Genomic DNA, 16,914 nt, shown 5'->3' with positions numbered 1-16,914 from the left:
TGGGTGAGTGATGGATGGATGGATGGATGGGTGAATAATGGATGTATGGATGGATAAGTAGATGATGGATGGATGGGTGGATCATGGATGGAGAGATGAATGGGTGAATGAGTGGGTCAATGATGGATCAATGGATGGAAGAGTAGATGATGGATGGACAGATGGATGGATGAAGGGGTGTGTGAAGATGGATGGATCATGGATGGATGGAGGGATGGATGATGGGTGGGTGGATGGATAAATAATCAAATGGATGGATTAGACGGTCTCTTTCCCTGGCTTGGGGTCAGATTACCGTGGATTTGAGTCTCACTCTCAGGCTCAGGATTGGAGTCTCACACCCAAGGAGGGGTGTGGCTGGGCTTGTCATCTGAGCTCAGACTTTGCTTCCTCAGGGAAACCCTCTCAGATTCTCAATCTGGGTCTACCTGCCACTTGTGCTGGTAACACCCTGCTTTCTCTGTCATAATCGGCTGCATATCGATAATTGATAAATATTTTGTGATACATCTGACACCTGTTTCCTGACAGAATGTCAGTTCCACAGAGCAAAGTAGTTCTTTTTGTTTCCCATGTAAGTTCCTACCTAATAGTTGTCCATGATTCAAGGACAGTACTCCCTGGCTGCCCCACTGCAGCTCCACTCTGGCCATACACGGTCTGTTCCCCTGACCTGGAGGGCAGTGATCAAGGGGCACGTTTTCCTTAAATACCAATTGATCTGAGATGGGCAAAATGAGCACTGCATCCAGAGACTAGACTACTTAGTCATTAAAACAAGATCTTGGGGTGCCTGGGTGGCTCAGGAGTTAAGCATCTGCCTTCGGCTCAGGTCCCAGTCCCAGGGTCCTAGGATCAAGCCCTGCATCAGGCTCCCAGCTTGGCGGGAAGCCTGCTTCTCCCTCTCCCTCTTCCCCTGCTTGTATCTCCTCTCTCATTGTGTCTCTCTCTGCCAAATAAATAATTAAAATCTTTAAAAAATAATAAAACAAGATCTTGGGGCACCTGGGTGGTTCAGTGGGTTAAAGCCTCTGCCTTTGGCTCAAGTCATGATCTCGGGGTCCTGGGATCGAGCCCCACATCGGGCTCTCTGCTCAGTAGGGAGTCTGCTTCCCCTCCCCCGTCTCTGTCTACTCGTGATCTCTATCAAACAAATAGATAAAATCTTAAAAAAAAAAAAAAAACAAGATCTGGAAATGCTCAAAATGTTCCTGACAGAGGCGTACACACCAGGGTCCCACTGCCGCCCCAGGCACACCACAGCAGGACCCAAGGGGGCCTGTCATCCCCTCAGGGCTCACCAGGAGACTCCCACCCCTCGCGATGTTGCCTGTCTCCCCAGAACACCTAGGACCCGTCCCAATAACTAAGAGCCCGTCCGGGTGAAAGCCCTTGCGGCACGCATCCCTGTGGGCCCCCAACCCCGAAGAAGCCCAAACATCCTGGTCACCGTCCAGCTTTGCAAGTTCTCTATAACCACCCCATCTTCCTCCCCACTGGCCTCGCAGCCCTCCACTGGCCCATGGGTCTCGGTCTTCCATTAACCACAGCCCCTTCCCTTTGAATACTTCCTTCACCCTCTTGCTCCAACAGAACCCTGAGCCCTCCAAGTCACCTAAGACAGAGGGACACCCATGGGCCCAAGGAGGCTGTGTAGCTAGAAAGCCCCAAAGTACCCTTCAGACGGGATGAGATAGACTCCAATGGAATGCTCTGCGGCTGTTAGAAAGAATGTGGCAGATCCACCGCGCAGGTGGACGGCCCCCAGGACACGCTGTTTTGTGAGGAAAACGAGGAACAAAAGAAGAGCCGCAGGCTGGTGTCACTTACAGAACAGCCCAAAGCCGACGCCCTGCGTCACGCGCACGCACACACCACGTGGCCCTCTCTGGATGCCAGTGTCCATGATGCCGCACAGAACACGACAGGCTCACATCAAAATGACAGCAGTGACCTCAGAGAACGCCCCCTCTTCCCAGTGCTTAGACACAATGCCTGACTTATAGGACCTCAGGGCACAGAGCAGGCGGCAAATCCACAGGACAGACGACTCAGGTTCTTGAGCAAGAATCGAAAGGAAAACCACGAAGAGGATTCAGTGGACGGCCACTGAACAGAAGAGACCACATTCAAGGTGTGGCCCGGTGACACGGCTGGGCTTGCCTACCCAGCCTAACACCAGCAAATGCGAGAGTATCTTCTCAGGTGTGGGAAAGTCACCGCTGTTTTGTGTTGGCCAAGTCCTTGTTTCTTGGGAATTACATCCTGACCTCTTTCTGAATACAGTGATACACGATGTCTGGAATTCAATTCGAGATGATGGGATGGGGCCACGTGGGAGGGCAGAGCGAATGAGAGTGGGGAAAGTATATATACATACACTGACCTATACCGGACTTTTCTCCTGGTGTTTTTAAGGACACATTTTTTTTTTTACCTACCGGTTAGCTTTATAATTTTTGGAAAAGTTATGATAGGCTCACCCATAAGGGAGGCCTACGGAAGGCTGGTTTGGGAAGAAGGGGGGAATGGAGAGAAACTGCGTGATGGGCACAGGGTCTGCTCTGGGACCAGGTGGAGGTGGTGGCCACAGGGCACTGCAGACAAGCCACGAACGCCACTGAGCTGTGCACTCGAAGATGGTGAACTGTAAGTTGTGTGAGCTTTGCCTCAGTAAATAAATACAAGTTTAGATGCTGACATTGAGGGGCGTGGAGAACTCTCTGTACTATCCCTGCAGCTCTTCTGTAAATCTAAAATTATTCTGGAATGGAAGACTGTGTTTTTAAAGAGCAACTGATCTGGGAGGAAGAAAGAAACAAAACATTGGGAGGGTGGGAAGGACAGGAAGGTAAAAAGGAGGTGCTCAGGAGAAGGCAGGGAAGGCGGCCGCTCCCCCAACATGGGCCAGGAAACAGAAGGCAGTGCGTGGCAGGTGAGGACTGAAGCCCATGGCCACAGCCAAGAGCTCGGGGCGGGAAGGGGGGGTGCAGGCAGCAAAACCACAGGGACCCCAGGAGCTCGGCTCTACCTTGTGCATCCCGGGTGCCGGGGTCGCCTCTCCTCTCCTCCTCCTGAGTCTCAGTTTTGGACTTGAGGCGCTCTATCTCCCGGCGCAGATCAGAGATGACGTCCGTGTACTGCGCGATACGGGAGGACGCGTTCAGCAGGTTACGCTTCACCTGGTGGGGGGAGGGGGGGGGACCCACAGCCGAGGTCAGCACTTGCGGAAACTGCCCTGCCACGTGACGTGCTCATGATGCCACGAGGACGACGGCACATTTGGTTGGGAAAATTCAGATTGATGCAACTTAACCTTAAAGACAGAGGGAACCGGACTCCTACCCCGTAGGGACGAGCCCTGAGGACACCAGCCAGACACGGAAGGACACGCCCGGGAGCCCCACGCACACGAGGACCCGGCGTCGTCAGCCTCACAGACACAGAGAGCAAATGGTGGGGCCGGGACTGGGGGAGTGGTTGGGGGTCCGTGCATCACAGGGACAGGGTCTCCATGTGTGGGAATGGAACATTCTGTAGCTGGACGCTGCCCCTGAACTGGACGCTGAGAAATGGTGAAGATGGCAAATTTTATGTCATGCATATTTTGCCACAGTCAAGAAATTTCCCATGATCTGTCAAGAGTTGTTGAAAGCCCCTCCGCTTGGGTAAGCGCTGCGATCACTCTGATCGGCGCCCTCCGGACCGTCCCCTCTGGGGTTCTCTGCAGACGTACACATCTGCAGACACACACAGGGCTTCTCAGTAGAGGCTTGGCTTCGGTTTTTTTATGTAAATTAGATCAGACCAGGGCTCCAGCGCCACATGGGGCTCAAACCCACGACCTTGCGATTGAGACTCGCCAGCTCCCTCTACTGGGCCAGCCCAGTGCCCCCCAGAGCTCTTCTCTAACTTGCTTTCCTCATCCAGTGCTGTGGCTGGGAGGCCTCCATCTGCACAGCTGGGCCTAGCCCATTCCCTCCAAAGCCGCACAGCGGTCCACGGCAGGATGCACCCGTCTGCACACCCCATCCCCTTCTGTAGGCACTTTGGAGCTTTCGAGCACCTGGGCCCGAGTCTCTCTCTGGCGGGTCTGGAGGGTGGAAGGGCCGGTTGCCGTCTGCATACCCTGCCCTCCTACATTTGAGGCCTAGCGTCCTCGACCCAGCCTCTCAGCTCTGTCTTCCCGGCCACTTGCCCTTGTAGCACCCCGTGGCTGCCATTTAGAGCACTGAGCACAGTCGGAAGTGACATACTGATCTGTTCCCCCCACACCCGCAGCAAAGCTCACAATTTGGTTGAGAGCAGAGGCCGTGCCACCACTGAGCTCAGGGCTGTGTGGCAGGGAGGGCTCGACCCAAGTTTGCTGGTGGGGATCACAGCTCTCCTCGCTGGCCGCCAGCCATGCACCCTGAACCCACATGCATCCCGAACCCACGCCCAGCCTCCTGACGCGAGCCCTCTGCACTGAGCACAGCAGCAAGAGCCAGAGAAGCCGGTGCTCACAGTGCTGTCTCCAGAGCCGGGCCACCCTGCGCTGTGAGCCTGCTCTGCTCAAGTGGCTTTCTCTCTCTCTCTCTCTCCATGCCCTGGCTGCCCAGGTTGCAGAACGGGATAACAGGCCCCACCTTCCAGTGACATCTGGAGCTCACAGTGCACCTGGAGGACGGCTAAGTCCGTGTCGGAAACATGCCAAGCCCCGTGACTGGGGCCTCATGTGAAGAAAGGGTCTTTGCCGATGTAATTAGGGATCTCAATACAAGACCGTCCTGGATTTGGGGCGCCCGAAACCCAAGGCCTGTGTCCTCATCAGAGAATAGAAGGGATGAACAGAGAAGTCAGGCGCCACACACCCAGCACTGCCAGGAGCCGGGGTGGAAGGGGGACCACCCCCAGAGGTTCCGGAGGGAGCGTGGAGTGAGAATTCGGCACATGGGGGCCTCACCCGCGTCTTGATGTTCTTGGCCCTGTAGGCGTACAGCAGGGTGGTCCGAGACTCCTCGAAGGACGTGCTGGCCGGGCTGATGTGCGTGATCATCACTGTGCGGCTGTTCCCCCCCAGGGCGTCCTGCTCAGCAGAAGGTCCTGGTAGAGGTGAGGGGAACGGGACCCCACCTCCCGTCCCAGGCCCTTCTGGACCATCCCTCTGTGGTTCCTGCTCTAAACCCCGAGAAAGGCAGGCAATGCCAGGACCGAGGGTTTGGTGCTCAGGGAGGGGACGCCAGGACAAAATGAGATCTGTATCTGGCCCACCCCAGCAGACTTCTGCTCTGATGAGAACAGAGTAGATTGAGAAACCGAGTCTACGGGAACATTTATGTACTGCTTTGCTGGCCTGTTCACCTACACCCTTGCTACCTAAATAGAGGGGACAGTGTCCAGCTCAGAAAAGAGGGGAAAGTCTCACTGTTAGACTATCCAAGATAGGACAGGCAGCATCAGGAAGGTAGTGAGCTCCCTGTGACTGGGAGTGTGCAAGCCCAGGCTGACCCCTCCTCAGACGGATGGGGCGGGAGTCAGGCAGTGACCAGGCATGGTTTCTACAGGGTTCTCATGCCTTCAGGGGTTCCTGGAGGGGCCCTGAGACCCAGGTCCGGGTCTCCCTCCTGGCAGGGACGCCCCCTACGAGGCGTATGGGCTGTACCTTCAGCAGTCTTGTGAGCTTGCTGTCCCGGAAGTTCACATACTGCGCCCGGCTGCCGCCTTTCTCGCTGAGTGCACTGATGCAGTTGCCCAGAGCCAGCAGGGAGCGGTTGATGTGGGCGCCCTCCTTCATCCTCTTGCCGCGGTTCTGGGTCTGGGCGGGAGAAGAGAGGTCCGGTCCAGGCCGTGTGCTGGCCCATCCCTCCCGGGCCTGGACGGCTCCGATGGCTACAGGAGGGGACGAGGCAGAGCCGCGCGCTTACGCTCACCGGGACTATAAGCTCTTCGTTAAGTGAGATGAGAACTGGGGTTGGGGGCTGTCTGTGCACAGGAGCCCCACCTTCATGAGATACAGACCGGGGTTCATCCTGACAGCACCCCCCACACCGGAACTTGCCCATCTTTTGGCCGTGGCTCAGCGTCCCCTCCTGCAAGGGCACCCCCCCACCCGGCTCTCCGAAGCAGGGACTGTAGCAACCGGCCCCCCATCCTATTTCTTCCACCATTTCACTTGCCCGGCAACCGCCTTGCTCTCTGCTGCATTCCACATCTGCCCGCCCACTCCCTGATGGACCCCAGGCTCCTTGGTAGCAAGTGTCCCCAGACCCCAGGACCCTGGCAGCACCTAGCCCACGGTGTGGGCTGCACAGATAAGCCAAAATGCCCTTAGGATAAACACCTCTGAGTGCAAGCACGGCACGGTCTCTTACTTTCTTTCCCTTATCTGTAGTTTCCACATTTTCTGCACTGTGCTTCTAATACATTTAAAATCAGGAAAAAAAATGTTTTTCTCATTAAGAGTGTGGGTTTGGGAGGCAACCTGGAACATGGTTTGAGAATCTCGGACAGATCTCCCAGTCTGCCCCAGCTTCCTCACTCTCCCAACCTCATGGGGTAATGGGGAGGATTTAGTGTGTAACATGTGCAACAGGCCAGGTTGGGCTAGGCCCCCAGAGGCAAGGGGTAAATGCCAGCTACTACGTTTGTTATGGGGGAGCCGGTGCAGGGCGGGACCGCAGCTGCTAGTGTGGCCAGAGCCAGGGCAGCTGCTCATGTCACGTGTCTGTGTCATAGAGTTGGGGGGCTTTCTCTGAGACCTCGTGCCCTGGAACAAAGGCTTTCACAAGTGATTTTCTATGAAGAAACAACAGCTCGTGAGAGCCAAGCAGATTGTAAAAGTAACCCACGTAGGCCACTTGAATATACACCTAAACCCAAACCAAGGCCCAGAGAAGGACAGTGACTTACCCAAAGGCACACAGCAAGTCAGAACAGAGTGAGAGCAAAGACCCAGACCCTGGGCCCCTCTTGGCAACCCTCTCCATCTTGCCCCGAGGACACAGCTGGGCCCAGCTAGAACAGGCCAGAGTCCCAGACCTCTGTCACACGAGGCCCCCTTATGTGATCTTGTCTGTACCCACATCTGTCCATGGGTCAGCCATGCCCTTCCCTCGGTGCTCTAATGCTCTGACAACTGGGTTCCTTGCTGACCCTGGAGGGACTGCCCCTCTCAGCATTAGCCAATTCCCAGCGATATAGAACAAGCTTTTCAAATCCAGACCACCAACCCAGAGCCCACACCTCTGCCACCTCACTCTGGGCCACTGTCACCCCGCACGAATCCCCCAGGACCGGGGACCAGACAAATAGCCACTGTGCCCCAGAGTCATGGAAATTACTCTAACTAGCCATCCTGAGCCTGCTCACCCGCCATACCTGCTCCTCCCGGAGCAGAAGGCTCTCGCCCACAGTGCGGCCTTCCTCTGCCTGCTGACCGGCCCTGTGCTTCCCCGCGTGAAATCCCACACGCCCTCCTCTGCGAACTGTGAGTAGGACTATCTTCCCAATGGCAGTCATCTCCGGGTCTCCTGGCCCTACTGTGCATCAAATGGTCTATGAATACATGGCATTTCAAAGCAGTCTGCCCCTGGCCGCTGGCCTGGCTCTGCTCACTTCAGCTACAGGCACACCAAGGGCAGGGCATGAACAGATGCGATGACCCCATGATAAAACCCCAAACAGAGAGTGTCAGTGCAAACCAGGGGCCAGCTAACACAGCAGCAGACGGCACAGATTTGGGCAAGATGCCCCCGGGGTCCAAAGCTTGGATCTAATACTGAATATCTTGTGCACCGCCAAGTCACCACACTGCCTGGGGCCCAGCCCCCACATCTGCGGCCCACCTTATCCTCTGCTGGGGGGATTACATGGATTACACCTGCTAAAGGCCTGGGCATTTGGTGACAACACTACTTTGCGAGCACAGCCTCCATCCAGCCCAGGCTCTGTGCCTGGCCCTGGGCTAGGCAGAAGGTAAGCACAGCCCCCGCTTTGAGTGACAGGTACCTCCAAGGACAGGTGAACCAAGGGCTCAGGGGCAGGCAGGTGGGACCCTCAGAAGGACTGTCAGGCTTTCATCCACATTGGGCTGGAGTAAACTGGGTGCTGTCCTCCTAACAGCCACGCTTTGCATACACTGTTCCCTCCATCTGACATGTCCTTCCTTGCACCCCACCAAACTCCTAAGGACACCCTCAGGCTCAGCCCCAAGACTGCATGCCAGCACCGTGCCCTCCTCTGGGCTCGCACAGCCTCTGCATGGACCCCAATCTCTAAACACAGGCCTCCCCGGGCCTTCTTCACCGACTTCCCCGCAGAGCCTCGGCACTGGGGCGGGTCTGGATGCGGCTCATTGTTGGGACAGCCTGCCACTCAAGACCTACAAGCCTGCAGGTACCAGCCCTGCGGGCTCTGCCTCGCAACATTTGAGACTCCATGCGCCGGTAAGCAGGTCGCGAGCGGGCGCCACCCTGGGAGCTGCGGGTGCTGGCGGACGAGGAGGGGCAGGGCCCCGCTCACAGACTGTGAGGAGTAACCGCAGGGATCTTGGGTGGGGGCTGGTCAGAGAACCTGTGACGCCCGCTCGGAGCCCGCCAGGTCCACCATGAAGAGCCTCCCGACGCGCACTTCCTCCAGCGAGTCTGCCCCGCGGCTCCGCCGGCGCACAGTGACCTGTAGCACTGCGTGGGAGCGAGAGGATGTCTTGTTGGCGGCCGTGGGCTCCTGCGTGCGCTGCCGGTTGCCTTTGGTGAGGAGCTGCATGATCTGAGGACACAGGTGGAGTTGGGCGGAGGGGGGCACACACTCCCCCAGCACCACGTGGGACCCACAGGAGGGCTGGTCCCCCGGCCCCCCTCGGGCAGCTCCTTGCAGAATCTTGTCTGGCGGAAGCAGTGTCTCGGTTATGGCTCGGAGTGACCCATCGATCGAGCTAACCAATCCAGCCGGGATGTCACCCTCCCCCTCCTCTACCCACGGCAGACCCCGTCACTGGGTCACCCACATCTTCTCCACACAGCCAGGACCAGTTCTAGAACCTTCCGCCACAGAACCCCACAGGCATACGGGCTCGCTGAGTTTGGCAGGTGGGCTGGAACCCATCTGTGTGCTAGCCACTGCAGGAACCAGGCCAGCCAGCCTCGGCGGGGTGCCCACTGTGTGCCAGGCGGTGCTGGGACCACAGAGCACATGGGGGATTTCAGACGGGCTGGGACTGGCTGGGGTGCGTGTGGGAACGGGCTCCTTGCCCACATCGGGGCGCAGAGGGAACAGTGGTCAGCGATGTCTGCCCTGAACGCACCGTGTGCCGCCCCGTTAGCGGGGAAACAACATGGGGCTGCGTTATCTGGCTGCGCTCCGTGTGCTCTGGCGAGCGTGGCGGCTGAGGCCGAGGCCCCCTTCCCTCCGTGGGCCCCGGTGACCCTCACCTCCTGGGCGTTCGAGGTGGAGACCTCCATAATGCCTGCGATCTGGATGTTGCCCCGAGAATCCTCCCTCAGGTCCAAGAACCCCGAGGATGGGTTCAGGAGATCCCGGATCACTTCGTTATAAATCTGGGAGGAGAGACACAAGGGGGAAATGCAGCAGCTGTGGGGCAAGAACAGCACAGCACAGTAGGTACAGTCAGCAGAATTCCGACGCCCCAAGGGCGGAGGTCTCCCAGGAGGCCAGCGGGCAGGCTCACCTCCAGGTAAGACATGGACACGCTGCAGTCCGCATGGTCGCGGGCCTCCTCAATGGCCTGGAAGAGGTCGGTGAGGGTCCGCAGGTAGATGCCGGGCTCCGTGTCCATGCCCAGCATGGTGTAGGTCTTCCCCGCGCCTGTGGGCAGGTGGACAGCCGCCAGGGCAGGGACTCCTGAGGCGGGCTCCTACCTTGCCCGGACACGTGCCACCAGTTGACGGTCCACACCTCCGCCACCTTAGGCAAACGGTCCTGAACACTCAGACATGCTCGTTTTCTGTTTCAGAAACGGGGGCAAAGGGAAGCCCGCGGAAGTCTGATGGCTCCCCTGCACAAGAAACCCCGGACACGGGGGCCGGGCTCATGTCTATCGACATGCCACCTGCCCCCTGCCCCCTGCCCCTGCTCCCCAAAGACCGCCCCTCTGCCAGAACCTGTCAGGCAGTAGGTGTGTGTTAACATCCACGGCGTGAGTGACGTCCCCAGGCCATGACCCTGGGCCAAGGGCTTCCCAGGCCTCCAACTTCCCATCTGCTCCAACCTCTGCCATCCTGGCTTTCAGGACGTGAGAGGTAGCTAAGCTTTGGGGACCATTGTGGAGCCCAACTGCTAGTTGCGGAGACGTCTGTGGGTTCTTGTGGGCAGCAAAGGGCAGAGGTGGCTGGACCCCCACGTGCACACCTACCAGCTGTGTGTGCTCTCTGAGGCTCAGCTTCCTTGTGTGTGCCAAGAGGGTGGCACTCACTGCCCATGGGGGTCGCAACGAGGATGGAAGGAGCCAGTGGGCGCAGGGAGAGCAGCACACGCTGGTGCAGGGCGGTGCTCTGTGCTGGGAGGGAGAGCACTGTGGCTGTCAGCCCCGCCCCCTCTGGGGGCCCTGCCCTTGGCGGTACCTGAGGGGCCATAGGCAAACACCGTCACGTTGTACCCAGACACGACACCTTCCACGAGGTGCTAGGTGGTGGCACGATACACATCTTCCTGTGGACGGACGGGAAGGACAGACAGTGGGACATGTGACCCAGACAGAGTTGGACCGGTGTGTGGTGTCTGCCCATGGCCAGGGACCGTCGGGAGGGGGCCAGTCTAGATGCGGCATGGGCTCTAGTCCCCATCCTGCTGCTGTGCCACCCCAGGGAGTGAGACAGGGCCGGGCTCCTGGAGAAGCCATAGGGGAGGATTACACACAAGTGTGCATGACAGCTCCCGCCATGAGGCCTGTCACATGTCTGATGATGGACACGGATGGGGCCACTCCGGGCTTCTCAGGAGCCGAGAGAAGTCAGACACAGTGCCTGGGACTAGAAGGCAGCACAGGACTTGCAAGGGCATCAGGACTCCACATCATGGGATAAAACCAGGACGGGCCCGACCAATCTCAGGCCCACAAAATCCCAATAAGGTAGCAACACCGAGCAACAAGTGTGGTAGTGAGCTCCCCGCCCACAGGGGTATTCAAGGAAGGACACCTCCAGGTGTGTATGTATGGCTGGACCTGACAGAAATGACAATGCCGTATCTGCTGCCCTTCCTGGGTGCCCGTCTGGACCCTGCTCCCCACATCACAGAACTGTCCCAGTAGCCCTGGCTGGCAACACGGCTCACAGCATCTGGGCATGGGTACTGCTTTCCCCAGTTCTGGACCTACATCATCAGGGGCTGGGACCTGGCCTGTAACTAACTCTCTAGCGCCCAGCCTTGGTTTCCCCATCTGTACAATGGGGCCCCATCTCAGGACAGTGTGGAGAGCTTCCGAGAGGCTGGCAGGACCATGCACGTGAGGACAGCCCTCTGCAGGGGCCACTGTTCAACTCCCTCCTACTTCCAGCCCCATGAAGATCTTGGGAGTAAGAGCACATGTCCGCTCGGACAACACCCGGCTTGGCCACGTGGAGCAAATCCGTTATCAATAGAACTACAGCTGTGTCCTGAGGTGGGGGGCCACTCCCGGGGCCCCCAGGTGGCCGGTGTGTCCGAGACAAGCCATGCCGGGGCCCAGAGGGCAGGGACAGGGTGGGCAGGGTTGGACAGGTCTTGGGGCCAAACATCTCCTAGATGTCCTCTCCCTGGCGGACATCCCCATCTCCAGAAGCCCAGGTGCCAATCCTGCTCTGCCGGGCTCCCCAGGCTCCCCTCTATGGCGTGGGGCAATGAGATCCCTCTCACAGGTGGGGGTCAGGGGATGAGCCGGACAGCCTTTCATCCTTGGGGGAGGGTACTGGTGAGTGTGGCCTGATGCTGGGACTCCCGCGCTTGGTCTGCGGAAGGGGCCAGCTAAGGCCCACGCCGGGACCCCTGGTCCCCTGCAGCTGTCCCCGCTGGCTCGCCCCTCCTCCGGATCCCGGCTCACCGCCGCGTGACTTCCTGGTGCCCACAACAGTGCTGACTCAGCACCTGCCTCCCTCGCTGGATGAGGGCCCATGTGGGTGGGGAGCATGCTCCAGCCACACAGCGGAGGGGACCTCGCCCTGTCTGGATGGATAAACGAGAACCTGTGTGAACCCGGGGCCCCGTGCGTGGCGCCTCCTGCTCCCTGCCTCAGGACAGCCTAAGTGCCTTATTCAGCAGGGAGACTCCTGTGACAAGTGGTGGACGGGACCACCTGGTCACTGAGTCCTCCCCAGGAGGTCTCCAGGGTCTGGTGAGCCCCCGTGGGAGCTCACAGGGGCCGGTGGGGCGCAGGGTACCTGTGACGCATGCTGGTCCAGAACAGCGTCGAAGATGAAGGTCTTCTCCCGCGACCGGTGTGTGCGCAGCGTGTCCTCGGGATCTTCGCTGGGGCCCATGAGCACCACCGTCTGTGGCGGGGGAGGGAGGCATCAGAGGAGAGGCTGTTCACAGAATCAGGGTGGGCTCCATGTGCCCAGAAGGACCCCAGGCCTGGTTCTTGCCTGGGAATGCCCGGGACTTAGTCTGCATCCCAGGAGGGCTGCAGGCCTCTTTGCTCAGCCGGGGCACGGGGGTGGGGGTCTGGTCCTCCTATCCTCTCCACCTACCATCCACGTTCCTGCACCCCTGCCCCGGGCCTGTTGAGTTCTGTACCCCAGCACCCATTCAATAGGGATGGGGCCCTTTGGTGAATTAAAGGAAGAAGGGTCGCTCCGTACCCCCCCAACCCCAGGGTACCCAAGTGTGTGCCCATGCCCCTCCTGCCCACCCCCAAGCTCTGCGGTCCCCTCTGCTGCTCCAAGCCAGTGCAAGGTGGCCCCCTCCCCCAGGCCTCTTCCATCTCATACAAATACATAATTATGAAGCACGGTGTAGGAGGGCCTCTGGGGATGGGGGCAGAGCAATTAGAGACCAATCAGCTCTGTTTACTGCGGGAGGAGCTCCTGGGCTGGTGGGGAGCATGGGCGCCGGGTGAATCCTGCATGCACAACTGGGCAGACCAAGAGCCTGGCCAACCCGTGTACCCGCACCCCCACTGGCCACCCGGCCAACCCCTCCCTCTGTCCACAGCTTTGGAAACAGAGGCCTCAGGAGGCAAGGGCTGCCCAGAGGCTCCTAGGGAGTCAGGCAGGGCTGGGAGCCCCCGGGGCCTGCCCCGGCTTCGGGCCAACAAGTTTTCCATGACATAAGCTAACCACTTTCAAACTTTGTGGAGAGGATCTCAGGAAAGGGATCTGGTGGGGGCAGCTCCCATCCACACAGTTCCTGCCAGGTGAGCGCGCTGTCAGCCAAGCCAGAGTGTCAGGGGACCAGGTAGGTTGCGAACAGGCTCCCACCAGTGGAAGTCCTCCGGCAAGTTTCCCCACCAACCTGGGCGCTGTTTTCCCATGTATAAGGTGGACTTGGGAGCAGAACCCACAGCCGTAAGGGGCACAAGCGATCACATGCTCAGTATCCAAGAAGTATCAGTTGCAATGGCTCTCATACGTGAAAACCAAACCTTTTTAAAATTTGCTATAAAATAACACGATTGAGAGAAAAGAGCCAGCCATAAACACACGTGCTGGTGAGGTATCATCAGTATCAACTTCGTGATTTTGGTCGCTGTCCCGTGGTTGCAGAATATCCGTGTTTTTAGGGAACACGCAGGGACATCTCTGGGGGCGGAGGGGCGCAACGCCTCTAGCAGCCCAGTCAAAGGGAGCGCGTACTCCCTGCGGGGGAAACGAGGCGGCAGACAATACGGGGGCTCTTACCCGGGTCTCTCTGCCTCTGGCTGGCCTGAGGTCCCATCAGAACATGGTGTTACACAGAAACGTGGATGTGCCACCACACAAATGAGCCTCAGAACCACCAGCCTGGGTAGGCCCAGGCCACACCCCGTGGGCCTCGGTCAGCAAGCTGGCCAGCGGGGGCCGGGGGAGGGTGGGGGGCAGCTCAGAGTGGGCAAGGGACCCTTCCTGGGAGACGGAAATGTTTCGAACTGGACAGAGGTGGTGTCTGCCCAGGGCTGCCTGTCCTCACAGCCACTGACTTGCTCAGCTTAAAATGGTGACCTGTAAGTTACAGGGGTCTCCCTCCAGTTCTTAAAAACCCAGTTGTGTTTCGTGCAGTCCGGAGCAAGGGGACCTTGGAGCCAGGCCCCAGGTGGGCTCTGAAAGGACCCTGTGATGGAAGGAACAGCAGAGCAGGCGGCATGTGGGGGAAGGGAGGGCAGAGGGGGCCTCGGGGACCTCGCACACACAACCCCACCTGTGCCAAGCAGACCAGCCAGGTCCCGAGGTCCAAGGCTTCAGAAGGACAATGGCCCCAGGAAACATGAAGCTTCAACTCACAAATGCCACTTCTTTCCCCACCCTCCAGAGGTGTCCTGTTTCCCTCAAGTCACCGGATCCCCAAAGCCAGAGGAGTGGGAGAAAGTCTCATCATGACCTGCGGGAACCCCTGAGCAGCGTTCATGCCCACGGAGCTGCCCAGGACCAGGGCCAGCAGGGAACACCTCTCGCTTGGGGGTCGGTCACCTCCCAGGTGTGTGACCGCCAGGACGAAAAGGGGGCCTATGACTTCCAGTATCAGGGAGGACAGGAGGTACCGTGGACAGTGGGGGTGCTCCCCGGGAGGACGTCCGTTGTTTCCAGATGGGCCAGCACCAAGGTCTGGGGACTAAACACTACCCTGAGAACCACTATCGTTCCCAGGAAATTGTTATTCTGCCTTCAGAGTTATGTGACAGGGCCTTCCCTTCCTCCTCTGACCATGCACAAGGCAGTCCCTGCTCCGGGCGGTCACCAATCCCCAAGTGACAGCAGCCCAGCTGGGTCTCCCGCCACATCCCTGACCCCCAGCTCACTTAGCACATGAACTCAGCAGGAGCAATGCTGCTTCCATAGTAAGAACACCTACACTCTTCACACCTGAGCCAGATTCGTCCCTGCACGACTCTGCTCCCCCCAGTGTAATGACAGTCACCATGGGCTGCTCATGGATCTAAATTCACCGCAGCCTCTGCCCAGGGCACCACAAGGTGTCTGCACCACCGAGACGGCTGTCCATTTCCTTGTCCCACAGCGTCCTCTACAGCTCCCCAGCTGCCAGACCAGCATGGGGCGCCCGACCTGGAGGGGGGGTGGCAGCCAGGGCTCCCCAACATCCTGGTACTTTGCCTCTGACGTGCAAACCTTCTCCTAGGCACGACATTCAATCCCTCATTACAACTGCCTTGCTAATGACAAATGGAAAAATCCATTTCATCTGACAAAATCTGTCTTAGCCCATTGGCATTCATTCTGCAATGCGACACAGGTCACCTGCAGCGGACAGCTCAGGGACAGCGGGGTCCCGGCAGAACCCACTATTACCATTGTTACCTGGGGCCCTTTTCAAACGAGGGCCCTAGACCCTTAGCTAGACCTGCCAAAGGGCTCTGGTCCTCTCTGCCTCTCCTGCCCTGTGTCCTCAGAGTGGCTACACTCGCCCCCCCACCCCAACCTTGGGGGCTGACTTCCCCTTCTGCCAGGACTGCCCCCCTCTCCCCTCCTCTGGGAACTGCTCCAGGTCTGAGAGTGACCCTTTGCCCTGCTTGATCCTCTGTGACAGCAAGCAGGATAGGGACAGTCCTGTGTTCCTCTCAGCTCTGCCTGGTGTGGGGAACAGCTGGGAACAGCTGAGCTGGCGAAGCGCATGTAGGTGAGCGTCGCAACCCCATGAACGCATGCCCCGTGCCCCCGCCCCGCGCCCCTCTGGTCTTACCTGGTCCCCCACTTTGTGGGCGATGACGGCGGCCCCTTCCTCCAGTTCTGTGTCACTGAGCGGGCGGATCCGAAGTGCTACCTGTGGGCAGAACACCTTGGCGGCTGCCATCCAGAGACCCCCCCTCCTGGAGGCTGCTCCCCATCCTCCCAATGCACCAGGGCCCCGCACCCTGCTCCACAAGGGTCTCCCTGTAACTGACCTCAGCTCACCAACCACCAATTAGGCTGAAGCCCCCCGCAGGGCCTGGAGCTTGTTGGGGGAATCACAGGGCTGGCGGGGGGTGGGGGGAGAGGCAGAGACGGGGGAGTAGAGGGGACCCACAGTCTTGCACACTGACCTGTGCCAACAAGGCACCAGGATGGTCAGGAGGTGGCAGCCTGGGAACACAAGGTGGGGGATGCTCACCGTGAGGGGCTGGTCCTTGGGCTCCACCTCTCTCATGGCTGGGCTGCCCCTGGCCGGGGAAGGGCCAGCCGCAGGGCCAGCAGTGGGGCCGGCGGGCATGGCGTGCTCCCTGCTTTCCTGGTAGGCAAGGCAAGGCTACCTGTCTGCCCAGAGCTCCCACCCCCCGGCCTGTCCTGCTTCAGTGACATCAGCAAGCCCCAGGAGCCCAGCCAATCCTTAACTGTCGCACACATGGGACTGCACACGTGGTTCAGGAGGCCCCGAGCACCTGGGTGGCCTGGGCCCCGGAGGACACAAGCCAGCTGCATGCTGGGCATGCGGGGTCGGGCTCCAGACCTTGGCCCAGACTTTATGTCTCTGCCCTCACTCACTGCCAAACCCCAGGGCTCCTGGATTGCTTCACCTACTCTATAGGGACGCCTGAGAGCCAGAGGCTTGGCCTGGGAGCGTTTCCACCAACAGGCAGCCAATCCCACCAGTTATTTAACAAAAGTAATCTCGACTACAAATGCTTCTCCCCATGAATGCATTTCTAGAACAACCTTGAAGTGACCTTCTGGTTTCTGCTCAGGACATCTTTCTAGCTGCATTTCATCTCCACCACACTCTGGGCCGGACTGGCATTGACCATCAGGCATCTGTGCAGGTGCACCGGGCTGCGCCCCGCTTTTCCCCACAGCCTCTGGGGCGGTGTGCCCTCAT

General features: G+C 59.0%; 1 protein-coding gene across 1 annotated transcript in view; it reads right to left on the bottom strand.

The window, feature by feature from the left end:
* LOC122896037 (kinesin-like protein KIF19) overlaps nucleotides 1-16,311 on the bottom strand; it is a 30,871-nt gene extending 14,560 nt beyond the window's left edge. Inside the window, 10 exon segments of the mRNA XM_044233979.1 lie at nucleotides 3,032-3,182; nucleotides 4,946-5,068; nucleotides 5,645-5,797; nucleotides 8,554-8,748; nucleotides 9,411-9,536; nucleotides 9,668-9,804; nucleotides 10,560-10,647; nucleotides 12,354-12,464; nucleotides 15,805-15,885; nucleotides 16,213-16,311. Coding sequence (XP_044089914.1) covers nucleotides 3,032-3,182; nucleotides 4,946-5,068; nucleotides 5,645-5,797; nucleotides 8,554-8,748; nucleotides 9,411-9,536; nucleotides 9,668-9,804; nucleotides 10,560-10,647; nucleotides 12,354-12,464; nucleotides 15,805-15,885; nucleotides 16,213-16,311 — 1,264 coding nt within the window.
* Nucleotides 16,312-16,914: the final 603 nt, after the last annotated feature.

Source organism: Neovison vison, chromosome 14, assembly GCF_020171115.1.
Source record: "Neovison vison isolate M4711 chromosome 14, ASM_NN_V1, whole genome shotgun sequence".
NCBI lineage: Eukaryota > Metazoa > Chordata > Mammalia > Carnivora > Mustelidae > Neogale > Neogale vison.
This window is presented reverse-complemented; position numbering and strand designations above follow the sequence as displayed.